Here is a 15,706-nt window from a genome sequence, read left to right as displayed (position 1 = left end):
AATATTGTACACTGAGGGGAGCTCTTTCTTCAAGGATGGAATGAAATATTTAGTTACACTGTGGTTATGAGTTTAGGTGCCCTTGCCTTGAGGACTCTACTCCAGGATTCTAGTGCCCAATTTACTCTGCTCTTTGCTTTCACTAGAACCTCTGAGTTATTCCAACAAAAAAAAGGTAATGTCTATACAGATCCTACATATGCCTTCCTAATTCTACATGTCCATGCAGCTATCTGGAGGGAAAGAAGTCTTTTAAATACCACTGGACTTCCCCACCCCCATTAGACATTCACAGAAAAGTCCTCAAACTTTTAGATGCTGTCCTTCTTATCCAAGTTTCTGTAATCCTTTGCTCAGGATACAAAAATGGGAAGATCTGTGGCCAGGGGAAATCAAGCAGCTGCCTCCAAGTGTGAAGGGGCAGCCCTGGATAACAAATAACATGGGACATGCCCTGTTCTTTGGGAGAATTCCCACGACCTCCTGAGAGAACCCAATAGTTCGCCATCAAGCCATCCTTGAGCTCAAAGAAAGAATGTCTGCTAGACTAGTGCCAGAGGCAGCTTTCTCCCAGTGCAGCTGTCACCTGAATCCTTCAGTGGTGAAAGGTGTTAAAGTGTGAGAGGAGCTGGCGTCCCTCGACCACACATCTAAAACTGTTAGGATGAGTAGAGCATGGTGCCACATGCCTGAAGAAGGAGAATCTCAAATTCCAGACTGAAGAAGGAGAATCTCAAATTCCAGGCACATTTGGTCTACGTAGCAAGGCCCGGTCTCAAAAAAAGTTAAAATGATTAAAAAATTAAAATAATCAGTTTTAGATTATATAGATTTATTACTATGTAAAAGGAAAAATGCATCTATTATGATATAAACACATGACAGAATATTCCACAGTCTTTTGAAATAGTATGATAGATATACACACATATTTGGACAGGTTTCAGCTACTTGAGTAGCTATACTTTTGATTATCTATTTATATGCAAGTGCTTGTGCACAAGTAGAAACCATCTGGAGAAATACAGGATACATTTTTACAGTGGTCGCCATTTGTGTTATTTCATAGGAAAGACTTTCCTTTTCACTTTATTTCTAAATTGTTTTAATATGTTTAAAATTAAAACAGACTTTGAGCCAAATGATTATATTCAAAAAGTTTGACAATTCAAAGAGAAGCACTGTATTTAAATATATTCATAAAGTTTAATCTAAATGCTGTACAAAGTTCAAAACTTAGAACTTGGTGAAACCTTCAATGACTATTATAAAATCATGAGAGGATTTAGACTAGCCTATACACCCAAAATATGTCACTAAAGTTAGGTGTAGTCACAGTAAATTTTTTCCAACTGATTCCAAATTGATGCCATAACTCAGAGTCCATTGACTCAGGTGTTTGAGTGTAGACAGGACATGTGCATAGGGAAGCACAGCTCTCTCTCCACAACAGACCTGCACAGTCATTGATGCTGGCTGTGTGCACTCTAAGTCCCTCTGCTCCAAGATCCCAGTGGCTTTCACCACACCACTTTCCTCTTGTAAATAAAGAGTAGCACGCGATCTGTCACACCCCAGATGGGCAACAAGCCGATGCCACCAGCAGATCCTTCCAGCTTCTGGGTCTAAGTCAGTTTTCCTGGGTGGTACCAACTTCACACCGCATAGGTGAAGGAGCCATCTCATGAAAGGAAGCCTGTGGGGAAGGTGTGCTGGCAAGTTATTCTTCCTCAGTGTCCTCCGAGTGCACGCCAGGCCTTTGGCTTTCTCACAGCCTGCATTGATGCTGTTCACACAGTTTTATATAGCGTCTTCATAGTCCGTATCCGTAATGTCTTCCTTCCTTGGCTTAGAATAGATTTCAGAGAAGACCTGGAAGGACCAAAGAAGAGAAAACAAAGAACAAGTCTTCCGCTGGGCCTCTTCCCAGTCAGCCCGGATACATTTTGTCATATGCAGCTACAACACTTTAAAAGGAGCGTCTTGGAAGCCAGAGGCCTTCTGTCAGTGTGGTGAGAGGAGCCCGCTGGACAATCTTATGAGTGGTCATTTCTCAAAGACATTAGAATGAGTAAACTAAACTGAGAATACTCTCAGTTTTCCAAGGAGTTGGGTTCTGCCCCGAGACTACCTTTAGACAGGACGAAACTGTGAAAGTACCTGTGATACTTGTTGGAACAAAGTCAAAATACCTGCAATTCAGAAAGTACTTATGTAGCACCATGGATGGATTTTAGAATTTTTAAAAAATTGTGCATGTATGTGTTGTCTGTGTGTGGGTATGTGCCCATGGGGAACAGAGAAATGCATCGGATTCCCTGAATGTGGAGAGGCTGGTGGTTGTAAGCAGCCCAATGTGGGTGCTGGGAACTGAATCCTGGTCCTTTGTAAGAGCAGTGAGGCCATCTCTCCAGCCCCCATCATGAATATCTTCAATTATCCATTATAATTATATAATAATTAAGAATTTTTATAAAATTAAGAATTATAAATTATAATTTAATTTATAAATTAAGAATTTTTCATAATACAAATCATTTTTGCGCTGTTGTTAGAATGGTGTCATGCATGTGTTACAAGCCTGTTTTTAAAGGCAGCATTAGTTTTAGTTAGCATTATTCAGTATTAACTTAGTTTACTCCATATTGCTAGCTATATACACTAGTTGATGGCTGTACAGTTCAACAGTATTTCAGGATAGAATTTTTCAAATAAATAGAACTTTTAAAATAAGTATAAACCAAGACTGAGCAATACATCAGCACATTGCTCAAGGAAATATACCCATAAGCCTCCAAAACTCCCTCAAGTAGCGATTGATTCTTCATTGCTATAACCAAATGATTTTTATCTCTACTGTGTTGGTAAATAAGGGACCCTGGTATTTATTTTCCTCCTCCTAAGCAGCAATACTGTGGAAAAATAGTACAATAGTCTCCAGAGGGAACAGAGAAAGCACAGAGAACAGTGAAGACCCTGCTTACCTCACTTGCCCCATGCATCTTCATGTGCTGGGCTGGGGAGGAATGAACAAGGACTATGAGGTTCCCCTTGTATTTAGGCTTTTACAACCTCCCCTTAGTAAAACTTTCTTTTTCTCCAGCCTGTTTTCCATGGCCTGAGCTCCAGTGTTATTTCCTCTCTTCCTTTTTATAGCATGAACGATTCCTAGTGTCCACAGAAGAACAGGAGCCTGGGTGGGTGGGTACGTAGGCCCTTCTGGCACTAGAGATGCTTGATACCTCTCTCCTTTTCCCGGCCTACCATACATAGGATGGGACAAGAGTGGCAGGCATGGGGAAGCGCTGCAAGGGGGCGTGGAGGCTCACTTGGCAGAAGCAGACATCTTTGGCTGCCATTAAAAAGGGGCCATGTGAAACATGCAGTAAGGACAGCAACGGGCTCTACGTGACAGCTTCAAGACAAAGGTCAGTGACCCCTATGGTCAGCTCTAAGGACACACACCGCCACATTGCCAAGCAGAGCCACTGACTGTCTTCTTGGTTCTGGGACAGACAAAAGGTCGGGAAAAAGTCATCCCATGCTATGTCTCACCTGCTGCTGGTTCCAGCTCCTGTTGGATATGGTACACCAGTGAGTAAATTTCATCACCTCTTACAACATTCACTGAAATGAGAAGGGAGACATGTGGAGGCAGCCCTTTCTTCCTGCTCTGTCACTTACTCCACACCCACCTCCTATCACAACTCAAAGGCAGGCGAATCATCTGTTTGTAGAAGGATTAGGAGGCAGCAGAATTGGCTTTGGCAAGCAGCCTGTGCTGTGTTGCCTCAGGTCATTGGGAAGCCTCACCGTTCTCATACACAGACTGTATCTGCTCTGGGCCAGGTGAGTTGAGGTAGCTGGATTCTTGGAGCACAGGCATAGGAGGGCTCCTGTAAGAACAAAACACATGGCATCCCAGATGCTCTGGGTGTTACAGCCTAAGATTGTAAACTGTGAAGGAAAAGGTTCTGTACAGGATACTAATTCACGGAAAACTTAGCAGCTGGAAAGGACAGCTGTGTGGTATAAGCTAAAGCCTCATTCATGGGCAGAATGGGGCTCCGAGTGCTGCCCCAGTGCATATGTTCCCCGGCACAGGTTCACTATGACATTGTCCACACACGGAGCTGTTACCATCTAGGGATCTTGATTGGGTTCATTTTCTCTGCCAGTTAAAGAATTCAAAGGCAGGAAAAACCTCGAGTGCAACAGGTGACAGCAGAGAAACTGTGAGCACTGCAGAGGGCGGAAGACAGAGTTCACAGAGGAAGAAAGACTTTGACTAGGGGTGAGAAAGTACACACATACAGCAGACACAGAGAAAGACCCTCAGCAAAGCTGAGGGGTGGCTTGAAAATTTGAAGTCCAGCTTCTCTTTGAGGGCTGATTATTATTATTATTTTTTGTAAGTCACTGAAGAATAATCCTCCCCTTATCTTGGTTGGTTGGTTGAAGAAACACTGGCTGTCTGATTGGACAACAGCTGTTGTGTAAGTGTGTCCTGATAAAACCTTGAACTTGAGCCAGTATATCAGCAGGAGCTACTGGCAGGGGAGAAATCCCACAAGGTCTTTGTTTGCAGTTGCAAGGCTTTTTTGTCCCCAGGTCAAGAGGGTGAGGAAGAAGCCAGTGTCTTGGAAGTTCAACCTTTTTATTACCAAGTCATGGTCCCTCTCCTTTTCTGTCTGCTTATCAGGGAGTCTAACTGCTAGTCCATTGGAACAGAGCAGGGCACTAAGGGAAAGAATAGTGAAAATAGACACTTGGCCAGAGCAAGCAACTTGAGGAAGGAACAAAAGAAAATGGTCATGCACATGCACACTGGAGATGTGGAAAGTATTTGTTGTTGGTGTGGAAAATACACAAGCTAAGTCTGCAGCTGGCAAGCATTTTAGAAATGTTTTCCTCCTCTCAGCTTCTAGAAAATGTCACCCACAATATTTCCAATGTGTTTATTGCTCTCTGTCTCGCCTTTCAGAGATATGCAGCGTATATACCTTACCTGTCCTAAACTGCTTTCGAGTCTAAGGGTCTTTCCATTTAGTCAAACCTCTGCTGTAAGCAAGTTGACTGCATGAATAAACCAGTGGCAGGGCCAAAAGAAATCAAAAGAAGTGAACTGCAGAGGCATTGGAAGGAAGCAATAGAGAAAATGGGGAAATAATTTGTCCTTATACTTGCAAATAAGTTAATCCCTCAACAAAGAACCTTCTCTTTGCAAACAGACTGAGTCTACTACAGAAAACCACAAACAATCAAAACATAGAGCTGTGGAGTTTATTCCCAAATGGACACATCTATAAGACACTCCTGTACCAAAGGCTCAGGGGCTTTGTAGACGTGGGGGTGGGAAGTTTGTGAGAGCCAAGAGGGTCAGAAAGTTTGCTGTGAGAGTGTCTCCCAGGAATGTTAGAAGCTACACCCATAAAGTCTCACTAACATGGCTGTCTAAACAAAGAGACAAAAATAGACACACTGAAGTGGACAGGGAAAGACTACATGAGGAACTACAGAGGCAGCTAAGCAGTGCTAACAGTGGGGGATACACTCTTCCCTGGGGAGGAGCATACCAACTGGCTATCCAATACCAAATGGTTGGCCCTGGAAACAAGCATACAGGCAATATACAGACTGAACATGTTGTATTTAGGTTTAAAAATCCATCCATGTGTACATATATCTATATAACAACAATCAAAAGAAAAAGGATACCATGAGTTTGAAAAAGAGCAGAGAGGAGTATATGGGAGTGTTTGGAGGAAGGAAAGAGAGGGGGAAATGATGTAATTATGCTATAATCTTAAAAAATAAAAGAATTAACTTTTTAAAAGTAAGTTTCCAGCATCATGAGCACAGAGAGAAAGCAGGGCCCTCACCTGAGTGGATCATCCGACTGTCTTCCTGCAAGGGAGAAAAACGAGAGCATGTGTCAGTGGGGCCCAGCTGGGATGGCACTATGGCCCCAGTGGACACCTGGCGGACACTTACAGTCTTCATGTCACAACTAAGGCCATTAAGGTCCAGGAGAGCTAAGTAAACTTCCCAAAGCTGGAAGTCAACAAGTTCCCAAAGCCACTAAGTAACAGGAGTTGGAACTTGCCACCTGTTACATGCTTTGCTTTGGATTTTGCAACAACCCTGGTGACTCTTATCCTGCCCAGAGTCCCAGAGTCAGGTGCTGCCACGGCCAAGTCATAGCTGGGAAAAGGTGTCCAAAGATGTTGGAAAAGCTTGAAATTCAAGTGAGATTTGCATTGCCTCACATTGTCCTCTATTGGCCATCTTCAACTTGCTCAGTGAAGAGTAGGAGACCAAAGTGAGGCGTAGGTATCTGTGAAACTGTGGGTAGTGATAAAATCGGAAGGTAAATAACCTAAAATTCAGAATTGAAAGCAATTGTTGGCTATGTTACCAGGTGAGACTTTCAGGAGAAAAAGAACATTTCACCCAAAAGATGAGAAAGATCCAGGAATGACCAGAACCCCTAGGGATGTGACTTGTGTTTCAGGGAGGAAGAGAAACGTGTGACAGCATTGTTGGGTAAGACCACGGCACTGACGTCAGCACCAACTGCTCCTTCTCTCTAGTTTAAAAAGTTGTTATATTTTATATAAAATTTAAATCACAGAAGAGCAAGGTATCAGTTGCCAAAATTAAAGAACTTTCTTAAAAGTGGTGCTTAAGCCAGTTTTGAAAGTTTTCGAGAAGACAGAGGCAAGGTAGCTAGGGCATGCGCTTACTGCAGTGTGCGGGCCACAAGTGCAGTCTGTTTCAGGAGACTAAAGGCTACAGTAGGAAAATATGAATATATTAAGTTACTAACCTATTTTTCTCTTGATCCAGTAGCAAAATATTAGGGCCATGGTGATGAGGCCAAGACAGCCAAGCAGCCACGTAGTGATTCCTGAGGTGAGATTGCTTCCAGACTCCATGGGCACTGAGGAGAGATGGTAAGGAAGGGGTTGGGTTTGGAAAGCAGACATCTTGTATATGGATTACATTCAAGGTCTGCTCCTCATGGGAGGAAGGTGTCTTTGTTTATCTAGAAAACCCCTGCTTCCTACAGTGATGAAAGAAAATAGGTACTCCAACTTTATCCTCCACACCTCTCCTGTTCATTTTCCATGATAGCGTCATGCACAGAAGCCCTCACTATGACAGCATTGCATATTGAAGCCACGCCCCTCTTATGTTCCCCACTCATGACAACATCATGTACAGAAGCCCTGCCCCTTTCGTGTTTATCAGCTGTGATGGCATTGTTTACGGAAGTCCCGCCCCTCTCACATACATCACCCATGACAGCGTCACATACAGAAGCCCTGCCCCGGACAACAGACCCCTGGAAGCACTGGAGCTCTCCTAGCATGCTGGGAAGAGACACTGACCTTAAGATTCCCAAAGCCTAACCAGTACCTGGTATGTTGAGAGTCACCACCTCACTGCGTTGGGCACCCTGGCCATTGTTGGCCTCACAGTAGTAGTTTCCAGAATTTTCTGCAGTCAGGGACAAGTTGAAGGATGCTCCTCCTCCAGAGGGAGCTGAGCTGTTCCCCAGAATGACATTCTCGTGATAGAACTGGTAGAAGATTGGGGGAGAGCCTCTCAGGGCTTCACAGTGAAGCTCCACCAAGTCCCCCAGCACAGCCTGGATTCCAGAGTCCCCAAAGGTAAGGACAGGGCGAGACACTGGAACTGATTAACAGGGGACAGTTAGAGAAAGGTGCTTTGATGGTACGACAGACCCATAATTTCTGCCTATTCTCTAGAGGCTCAACCCCACTAAAGTTGCTAAAGGCCACTCAGGGGAATGAGACTTGCTGGTTGAGATGAGGTAGCTATGTCACGTACCTCGGACAGTGATGCTCACCAGCTCGCTGAGAACAGGGCCATAGCCATTGTCAGCTGCACAGTAATACTGCTCAGCATCTCTTCTCTTCACTTCAGTGATCTCAAACTCTGCTGACAGTGAATGCTGTGTCTTTGTTTCCAGGTTTGAACCCAGTGCCCCTCTGTACCAGAGATACGTTATGTTTCCAGTGGCGTTAACAACTGAGCAGATGAGGACCAGTTTGTTTCCCTCCATCACCCATCCCCCAGTGGGCCGTGTCTCCAAGCTCACATCAGAGACAGGGATTCCTGTGGGAACACAAGATAATGAAGAAGACCCTGTGTAGGGGGCTTTTCAGAGAGGAGTAGGTGCAGTGGTCCTGAAAGCAAAGGCTGCTGGCAAAGTCAATGATTTTAATAGCTTACATTGGGGCTGGTGTTCTGCTGACTTAGAATCATCTTAGATTAGGCTGATAGTCACAGGGTAAGAAAAAGCACTCTACTGTAGAGAATATGATGTCATCTCCCACCCTAGGATAACATAATTTCTACTACCCTTTAGTGATTTCAAGTTCAAGTTATAAACCAAACTGCTGGGCTGTGAAGTCTTTCAAACCCTTATTTGCTGCGTATCAATCAAATGACTTAACTTCTCTTATCCAATTTCCATTAGTAAGTGTGTGACTGTCATTACCTCCTGCAGCACTAGAGGTCAGTTACACCACAAGTACAAAGTACTAGAGTAGGTTCTGCTTTGTGTGAACTGTTCAAGGTTTTTTACATTTTGTTTCTATCAGTGTTGAAGCTTTAGCAAGTTTGAGACTACTCAACCTTCTGTAGGTACTGGACATTTGTTTTTGATGATCAACACTGACAAGGAATCACATGATGCAGGATAATAAAACATGATTTTTCTGTTGTAGTGTCTCCCATAAACCCTTTTCGAATAACCTATTCTACACACTTCTACCAGAAACCTTTTCTTCCTACTTCACCAGGGCAGCTAGTAGTTCCTCCCAATGTCTACCTTCTCAGTAGCATGTAAAACAACCTGTTCTGCTATCTTTTACCCAGCTCCGAGTCTGGAAGAGCAAGCTCAGATACTCACTCTGCACGGGTATCTTGATTGGCAGGCTCGACTTTCCTCTTTTCTTGTAAATTGTTTCTTCTGCCATGCACTGGTAAACCTCTGGGTTTTTCCTCCATACGGCAGGGAACTGAAGCTTTGGGGAGCTGCTGCAGCCTGACCTAAGCAACTTGCCATCACTAAAGAAGCAGAAGCGGAACTGGCTATCTGGCCTCTGTGCAAGGAGCTGGATCTTGCAGGTCAGGGTCATGGAATAACCCTCTATAGGAGGGGAAGGACTGACTTCTAGCACAGGGTATGGAAACATCACTAGAGAGAAGATATACACATAAACTCCAGAGCAATATTCATGATTAGGCATCATTTGTGTTCTCAGTCAGAAGAACATACAGCATCTCCCATCACCTCCCTCATAGCCATGAGTTTCTCTTTGCTGTGAACCTATCCTGCTCCTTCTGGTACATCCTAAGCCTGTGTGATGGCATCAGCTTCCAGACCATGGCTTAGATCTTATTAACTTATTTTTTAAGTTTCTGGCATAATTTTTAAAGTTATGCCAGAGCTGGTTTATTGAAGACAACTGGATATGGTGAAGCTTGAAGTTCTAGAAAACTGTCTCTGTCTCCCCTTTCCCTGTCTTTCCTCCCTCCCCTCTTTCCTGCCCGTCTTTCTCCTCCTCCTGTTGTTGTTCTCCCCCCTTCTCCCCCCTCCTCTTCCTCCTCTTCCTCCTGCTTCTCCTCCTCCCCCTTCTTCTCCTCTTCCTCCCCCTCCTCTATCTTCTCTTTTTCTTCTATTTTGATAGCACCGGGAATCAAAGCAGCAGAACATTATATAGACTGGGCAAGAGTTCTACCATTGAGTTAAAACTCACCTCATTTTTTTAACCTTTGTTATAAATCATATTGATAAGAAAAAAAGGTTCCCCTTTCCTTGATATCTCAGACCAATGAAATTACATTCCAATACACAACAGGGGACCTGGGGGAACCTGGTTATTATGAAAGCAACACCATAGAAACAACAAGAGGGGCTCAGTTCTCTGTTGACTCTTCTCTGAGCCTCCTGTTGCAGTTCCTGATGGAGAAAAGTGAGTGCACGTGCCTATAAATTCCCTGATTACATCATCCATGCAGCCCAGATCCCTTGGTTCAGGACTTCTACAGAAACCTCTGTGGAATCCATGAGATGAAACGAAAACTTACTCTATGCCTGAAGTCTAGAGATACATGCTTTGGAGTGTTAGGGGCTTGCTTCTGACTATGTAAAGATGGTTGAAGCTTCTCTCTTTGCTCCTCCTCTTCACTGTCCCATCAGCCCAGGAAATGCCTTAGTCTCTTTAGGCATTTGTTAACCCTTAGAGCCTCTCAGTTTGGAAAGTTTTTATAGTTTTCATAAGAGAAACTTTTTTTCTCTCTTCACCAGATGAAAGTCTTCGGGGTCCTCTGGGTCCCTGGTGATACCTAGTTCAGTGTCTATGAACTCAGTCCTTCCTACAAGAAGCCTTTTTGCATAATCCTTTTAGGCCTCAGTTACAGTAAGCACCTGCCATGAGTATGAAATACCTGCATCTTCTCTTTGTGGACATCTGTGGTTTTCATAGGACTGATAAACTCCGCAGCGTTTGAAATTGAGTTGAGAAGAAAGGTGTTAGGTACCTGCAGGTCTCTTTCCTGACTGGGCCAGAAAAACAAGGAGCAAGAAGCTAGAAACTCACTACAAGAAGTTCTGCTTTGTGGTTCCCAGCTTGTTTCAGATCATTCTCAACACCAGAGAATTCCTTAAACACATGTAAACCGATGATTTCCTTGCCCTTGATGTGGGTTTGTATTTCTCTTTAGGCTGTGATTGAGTGTCTGGGCTTAAAGGGCAAGGGGAAACCAAGCACACAGCACACATAGCATTGACATGAATGAATTAAATTTGGATGTCACTGAGTGACCCAGAAGACCAGAGTCTTTTGATCCCCTTGACCATGGGGCATCTCTGACCCTGTGCTGCTGGGTGCATCAATCTTTTTTTAACCTCGTGATTAATAGTTTGTGTGCAAGAGATCAGTTTATACCCGGTAGATTTGCATAAACTTCACAAGAGAAAGTTCCTTCTGGTAAGAAAATCAATTAAATTTGCATATACAGGGAGAGAGAGAGAGAGAGAGAGAGAGAGAGAGAGAGAGAGAGAGAGAGAACAAAAGCTACAACTACAGAGCACTGCTTAAAATAGCACAAGGCAGCAATCCTGTTGGACCTTGCCCTGGCTGGGCGAGTAAGTGTAGTGCTGTGCTCTGTGACTCTGTGTTCTCAGCCACTGGAAGTGCATTCCCCAGCTGAAGAGCACAGTGAGGACCTAGGGCCTCTGAAGAACAGAGTAATGTAAATCCCTGATGCTTTCTGCCACCTCTGTGTGATCTTATTTCCCTACTTGTGCTGAGGTGGCTCCAGACAAGCTCCCCCTGTTGGGTGGATACAGGTCACAGCCTTCATCCAGAAGTCTCTGAAGTTTGTGTGCTGTTCAGGCATGGGCTGTTCAGTCATTCACAAGCCTGTGTGCTGATTGCGATGACAAGGCACTCCTTAGACTGTGAGAAAGACTGGGAAGCACAACTCACCGTCAGGTTCACAGACTGGAGCTGGAAAAGAAACCAGTACAGGCTTAACCAAGCAGCAAGATGCACAGACACACAGTTAAGCTTCTCCAAAGGGTTCTCCCCACAGTGCCCTCTCCTTCCCTGTGCCTTCCCCACAACTCCCTCTTCTTCCCCTTCTTTTGCCATCTTCCATACCTCCTCAGCCCCGAATTCCTTTCTTCTTTTTCTGTTTCTTTCCCCATATTCTAATCATCCAGAAAAGACAAAAGTCCTTTTTATGATCATAAGGTAATTTTCAGTAGCCCTTGTCCCTGTGATGAAGGGATGGAGTCTCACTTGTAACTGCCCGTCAGTGTGTTCCTCTACCCTTATTCTCTTCTTTCTCCTCCTCTTAAAGATCTTAAGTTTCACCTCTGGACCTGCTGCCAGGTGTAACAAAGTCAAATAAGAGGGATAAAGGCCTCAGTCTCAAGGCATGAGACCCTGCGGGCACCAACTTCCTGTCAGAGGAGTTCTGGGTTCAGAGGAGAGTTAGAGTTCTTCAAATATTCTCTCCTTTTGTGATATAATTGGTCAAGAAGGAGAAATTCTGGAGAAAACTTGGATTTTGTCACTAAACAGTAGAGGTACATGTATTCTTTCTTGCTCTCGAGGCCCTGAGGTCCTGGGAAGCGTGTGTCTACTCTGTCAGCTTTCTTTATAGTGAGACTGAGAAGGTGATTTGTGGAGACAAGCGAGTGTGGCCAGAGCAGTGAGGATAATGCCAGCATTTCTTTAAGATCTAATAAAGATTTTTCATAATTATTGTTTTTAATTATGCTTAGTTCGAAATGCCTATTTGATTAAATGCTTATTTGAACAATTAGTCCCTCAGGTACTAGCAAGTGATCAGAGGGAGCTAGCAGAAAATAATATTTATATATTTTTTTATAAAGAAATACTTTTGAATACTTGACTGCCAAGGAATCTACACTATAGTGGGAGACAACTCTGGTACCTAAGACTTAGAGAACAATGTGGAAGAGGAGGCAAAAAGAGTGAAAGAGCAGAGGACCAGAAAGTTCGCTGTGGAATTATGACACCTCAACAATATGGCTGCCTTTAGAAGACCAGAACAATGACAACACAAGCACATGCTAACACGCACAGGGGACATGTCATGGGTTCCCACTCCTAGACAAAGAAATTCAGGCAAATAATGGCTGTCGAGTGCATGTGGAGGGATATCCCCTTCCAGGGACAAGTCCCGTAAGTCCAATACAAAGTGATCAGCTCTGAAATTGTATACATATAAGCCACACTTGACTCAACAGGTTGTAGTTATATATTTATGTACATATATGGAACAACAATAATAAAAAAAGGTTATTAATGTGTGAGGGTAGAGAGAGGACAATAAGAGGAAGTGATATAATTACACTTTAATATAAAAGTTTTTCATAAAAACAGAACATTATTTCAGAGAGTAGTGCTCAAATGAAAAACAAAGCAGAGAAATAAGTTTGTATTAAAGTTTCAGACAATCTGGACACTCAGAGTGCTGCTGGCACAGAGCAGCAACCATGAGGAGAGTGGAAATGAGAGGGAGGGAGAGAGAAAGAAAGATGGGGAGGGATAGAGAGAGGAAGAGAGGGAAGGAGATGGAGAGAAGGCAAGAGAGGTTAAATACTATATCTCAATTTTTTGCCAGAGTGACTGGAAAAATGGTGATGACATTTATTGAAACAGAAGAGTTATGGGAAAAAATGGATAAATTTCGTGTAGTGGTAACAGATGTAGAAGTCAAAAAAGCCAGTTAGGATGTCTGGTAGACACCTGAGCAACCATTGGCTTCTATTTAAAGAATAGGTCAAATCTGATAAGCTTAAGTTAGACAACTTGGCACCGTCAGTGAAAAAGTTGTATAAATTTGGAGAAGAAACTACAGATGAAGTCTAGGTCTCCACTTTAAAGCTGTCAATAAGTTGAGGACAGATTCAATTCAGCGGAGGAACTGAGAAGAGTAGATGTGAAGCAGAAAGGAAACGGGAACATGGCCTTCTGGAGACCAAGTCCTGAAAGAGGGAGTGACTGACTGTACCCTCCCCTGAGAGGCCAAGGAAATAGGAAATGGAAATGACCTCCGGGTGAGGCAATGTGGAAGTGGTGGATGATGCTAGAAAAAACAGTTTTCAAGGAGTGGTAGAGACAAAAGTTTGATTAAAGTGAGTTCACGAAAAGACCCGAAACAATTGAAAAAAAGACCGGGTCAAGCACAGGAGAGGAGCTTATGAGACAAGACTGAGAGTGTGAAGAGATCTTTGATGAGACAGAGACGGTCTCTGTTTTGCTTTTGCTTTGGACAACTAGAAAAAAAAGTGTCAAAAGCTTCAGAAAGGCCAGTCTGACTAAAAATGAAGTTTTAAAAGAAAAAGGATCAGGGAAGTGAAATAGTCACAGAGAGCAGGGTGAAGGGAGAAAGAAATGGTGCATGAACGAGAAAAAAAAAATCCAAGCAAACAGGTACATTGATAGGAATAAGCTGGAATGCAGAAACATCTGAGTGGAGAGGACAAGCTTTAGTGCAGGAGGAGGGCCTTGCATTAATAAACAGAGACTCCTGTCTTTGAGACAAGATGTACTCACGGCGGAAGAAGACATGGCAGTAGAAATGCAGAGACTTTTCTTCTTGCTGTTTTTACTTTTTGAGTAAAGTATTAATCAAAGTTATAAAATGGGACCAAAAGTTTGAGGAGAAATGAGAAAATTTGAAATAATGGTTCTCATGAGTGGAAAAACAGGGTTGTAGATGTGTGTGTGAGGTTCCCAGCAGAGGTGAAGAACATGTGTGTCTTGGTTTCTACATTCCACGGTGGTAAGCAGTCAGGCAAGCCTTTGTGTAGAGTACCGCTCGTCTGCTCAGGCAATCAGGGCACCTGGGGATGTGTCGTCTGATCGTGCAGTGGAGAAAGAGGGTGAAAGAGCACCCACCCTAAGCTGTGGGGATGTCAGGAGCAAACCTACTAACAATGGAAAAATAATCTTTCCATTTATATGGACTACACCAGAGAAGCTTAGCTGGAATGAGGAGGGGGCGATGAGAAATACTAAAGTTTGACACTGAAAAAGAAAAAGTGTTGATAGAAGAAAAGGAACCGAGAGACCAATTTGTTGCCTATATTGTGTGTGTGCGTACACACCAATATGTGTATAAGAGAGAGAGAGACAGAGACAGAGAGAGACAACACAACCATCCCCAGACAGAAGCTTAGTCCTATAATTCTCGACATGTTTTCAAGAACCCCATTCTCAGTTGTACAACTCACCACAGATCAACAGCAGGAGCCAAGGCAGCATGAGGGCCAAGATGGGGATGGTAACTTGAAGGTGCCTTATACCAAAAGAAGAAAAGAAAGCAAAACCAAGCTATTCACATGGGAGTCAACAGCTGACAGCATCTCTGAGGTTTGAGGAAGTCAGGATCGGAAGTTAACCTTCAGCACGAGTTTACAGAAATAGACATACAGAGGAGGTTAATATTGATTTCCTCCTCCATTAAAGCTGCAAAAACAAAGTTGCTCCTTTGTATGGTTTGGTTCAGCTTCATGATTTGGAGATTTTGTGCACTGGGAGATGAGGGTGTCTTTTCTTTAAGAACTCACATATCTTGGGAGTTTCCAGGAGAGGGCTCTGGTTTTGATGAGTCTTACTGAACTTTAGTCTGCAGAGTTTCACACAGAACATCGTCATCTTTGGTAAGGATGTTGACTTAAGTGTCTTCTCAAATACATCTTCTTTCTTCAAAGCTTTGCCTGTGGTCCCACACTTGACTGTCAGATTCAGGGACTGTTCCCAGGTTATGGCTGGTGCTCACAGTTACATATGCTGATTTATATGGGGTTCAGCTATTCATATAGATACCTCTCCCATTTTAAAATTTCACTGTCCCAATAAATGAACATGAAACCCTTTTCAAAAAGGTATAGAAAGTTATATGCTGGGAAATGTTTGCAATACAATACAGGCAGTGAGTACACACCCAGTGGTCTCTGTGCACTGGAAGGAGTTCACCTTGACCTGATGTTCCTGGGTCACAATTCCTCTCCTTACCCCGGTTAGGGGTGTGCGATTCCTCCGTGGCTTTCTTTAGCATTTGTGTCACATTTCTTTGTTACCCAATGCTTGCATGGGATTCACATTGTGGATTAGCAGGGAATAAA

At 43.4% G+C, this 15,706-nt stretch overlaps 1 protein-coding gene across 4 annotated transcripts; it reads right to left on the bottom strand.

Annotated features, from left to right (window-relative positions):
• Positions 1-855: 855 nt before the first annotated feature.
• LOC126486488 (Fc receptor-like protein 1) lies at positions 856-14,872 on the bottom strand. Of its 4 annotated transcripts, XM_050118692.1 has the most exons (11): positions 14,813-14,872; positions 11,529-11,549; positions 8,945-9,232; positions 7,858-8,145; positions 7,423-7,701; positions 6,830-6,943; positions 5,883-5,907; positions 3,814-3,896; positions 3,556-3,627; positions 2,985-3,016; positions 856-1,872 (listed from the first exon to the last, which is right to left on the bottom strand). In XM_050118692.1, the coding sequence occupies exons 1-11, from the start codon at positions 14,841-14,843 to the stop codon at positions 1,801-1,803; spliced, it is 1,305 nt and encodes a 434-aa protein (XP_049974649.1). In that variant the 5' UTR covers positions 14,844-14,872; the 3' UTR covers positions 856-1,800. The 4 variants fall into 4 exon arrangements, 3 of the variants coding, with proteins under 3 accessions (XP_049974649.1, XP_049974648.1, XP_049974650.1); XM_050118691.1 differs by lacking the exons at positions 11,529-11,549; positions 14,813-14,872 and having other exon boundaries at positions 8,945-9,569; XM_050118693.1 differs by lacking the exons at positions 2,985-3,016; positions 11,529-11,549; positions 14,813-14,872 and having other exon boundaries at positions 8,945-9,569.
• Between the last annotated feature and the right edge of the window lie 834 nt (positions 14,873-15,706).

Source organism: Alexandromys fortis, unplaced genomic scaffold (genome assembly GCF_014885135.2).
Source record: "Alexandromys fortis isolate MF-2015 unplaced genomic scaffold, M_Fortis_MF-2015_v1.1 scaffold_152, whole genome shotgun sequence".
NCBI lineage: Eukaryota > Metazoa > Chordata > Mammalia > Rodentia > Cricetidae > Alexandromys > Alexandromys fortis.
The sequence above is the reverse complement of the archived record's forward strand: the minus strand, read 5'-3'. Positions and strand labels throughout refer to the sequence as shown.

Coding starts and splice junctions, on each gene's coding strand:
- LOC126486488 (XM_050118691.1), bottom strand. CDS start 9,287: ATGATGCCTAATCATGAATATTGCTCTGGAGTTTATGTGTATATCTTC. Junction 6,944..7,422: donor GGTGACTCTCAACATACCAG/GTACTGGTTAGG, acceptor ATCTCTCCTCAG/TGCCCATGGAGTCTGGAAGC. Junction 3,017..3,555: donor GGAGCTGGAACCAGCAGCAG/GTGAGACATAGC, acceptor ATTCCTCCCCAG/CCCAGCACATGAAGATGCAT.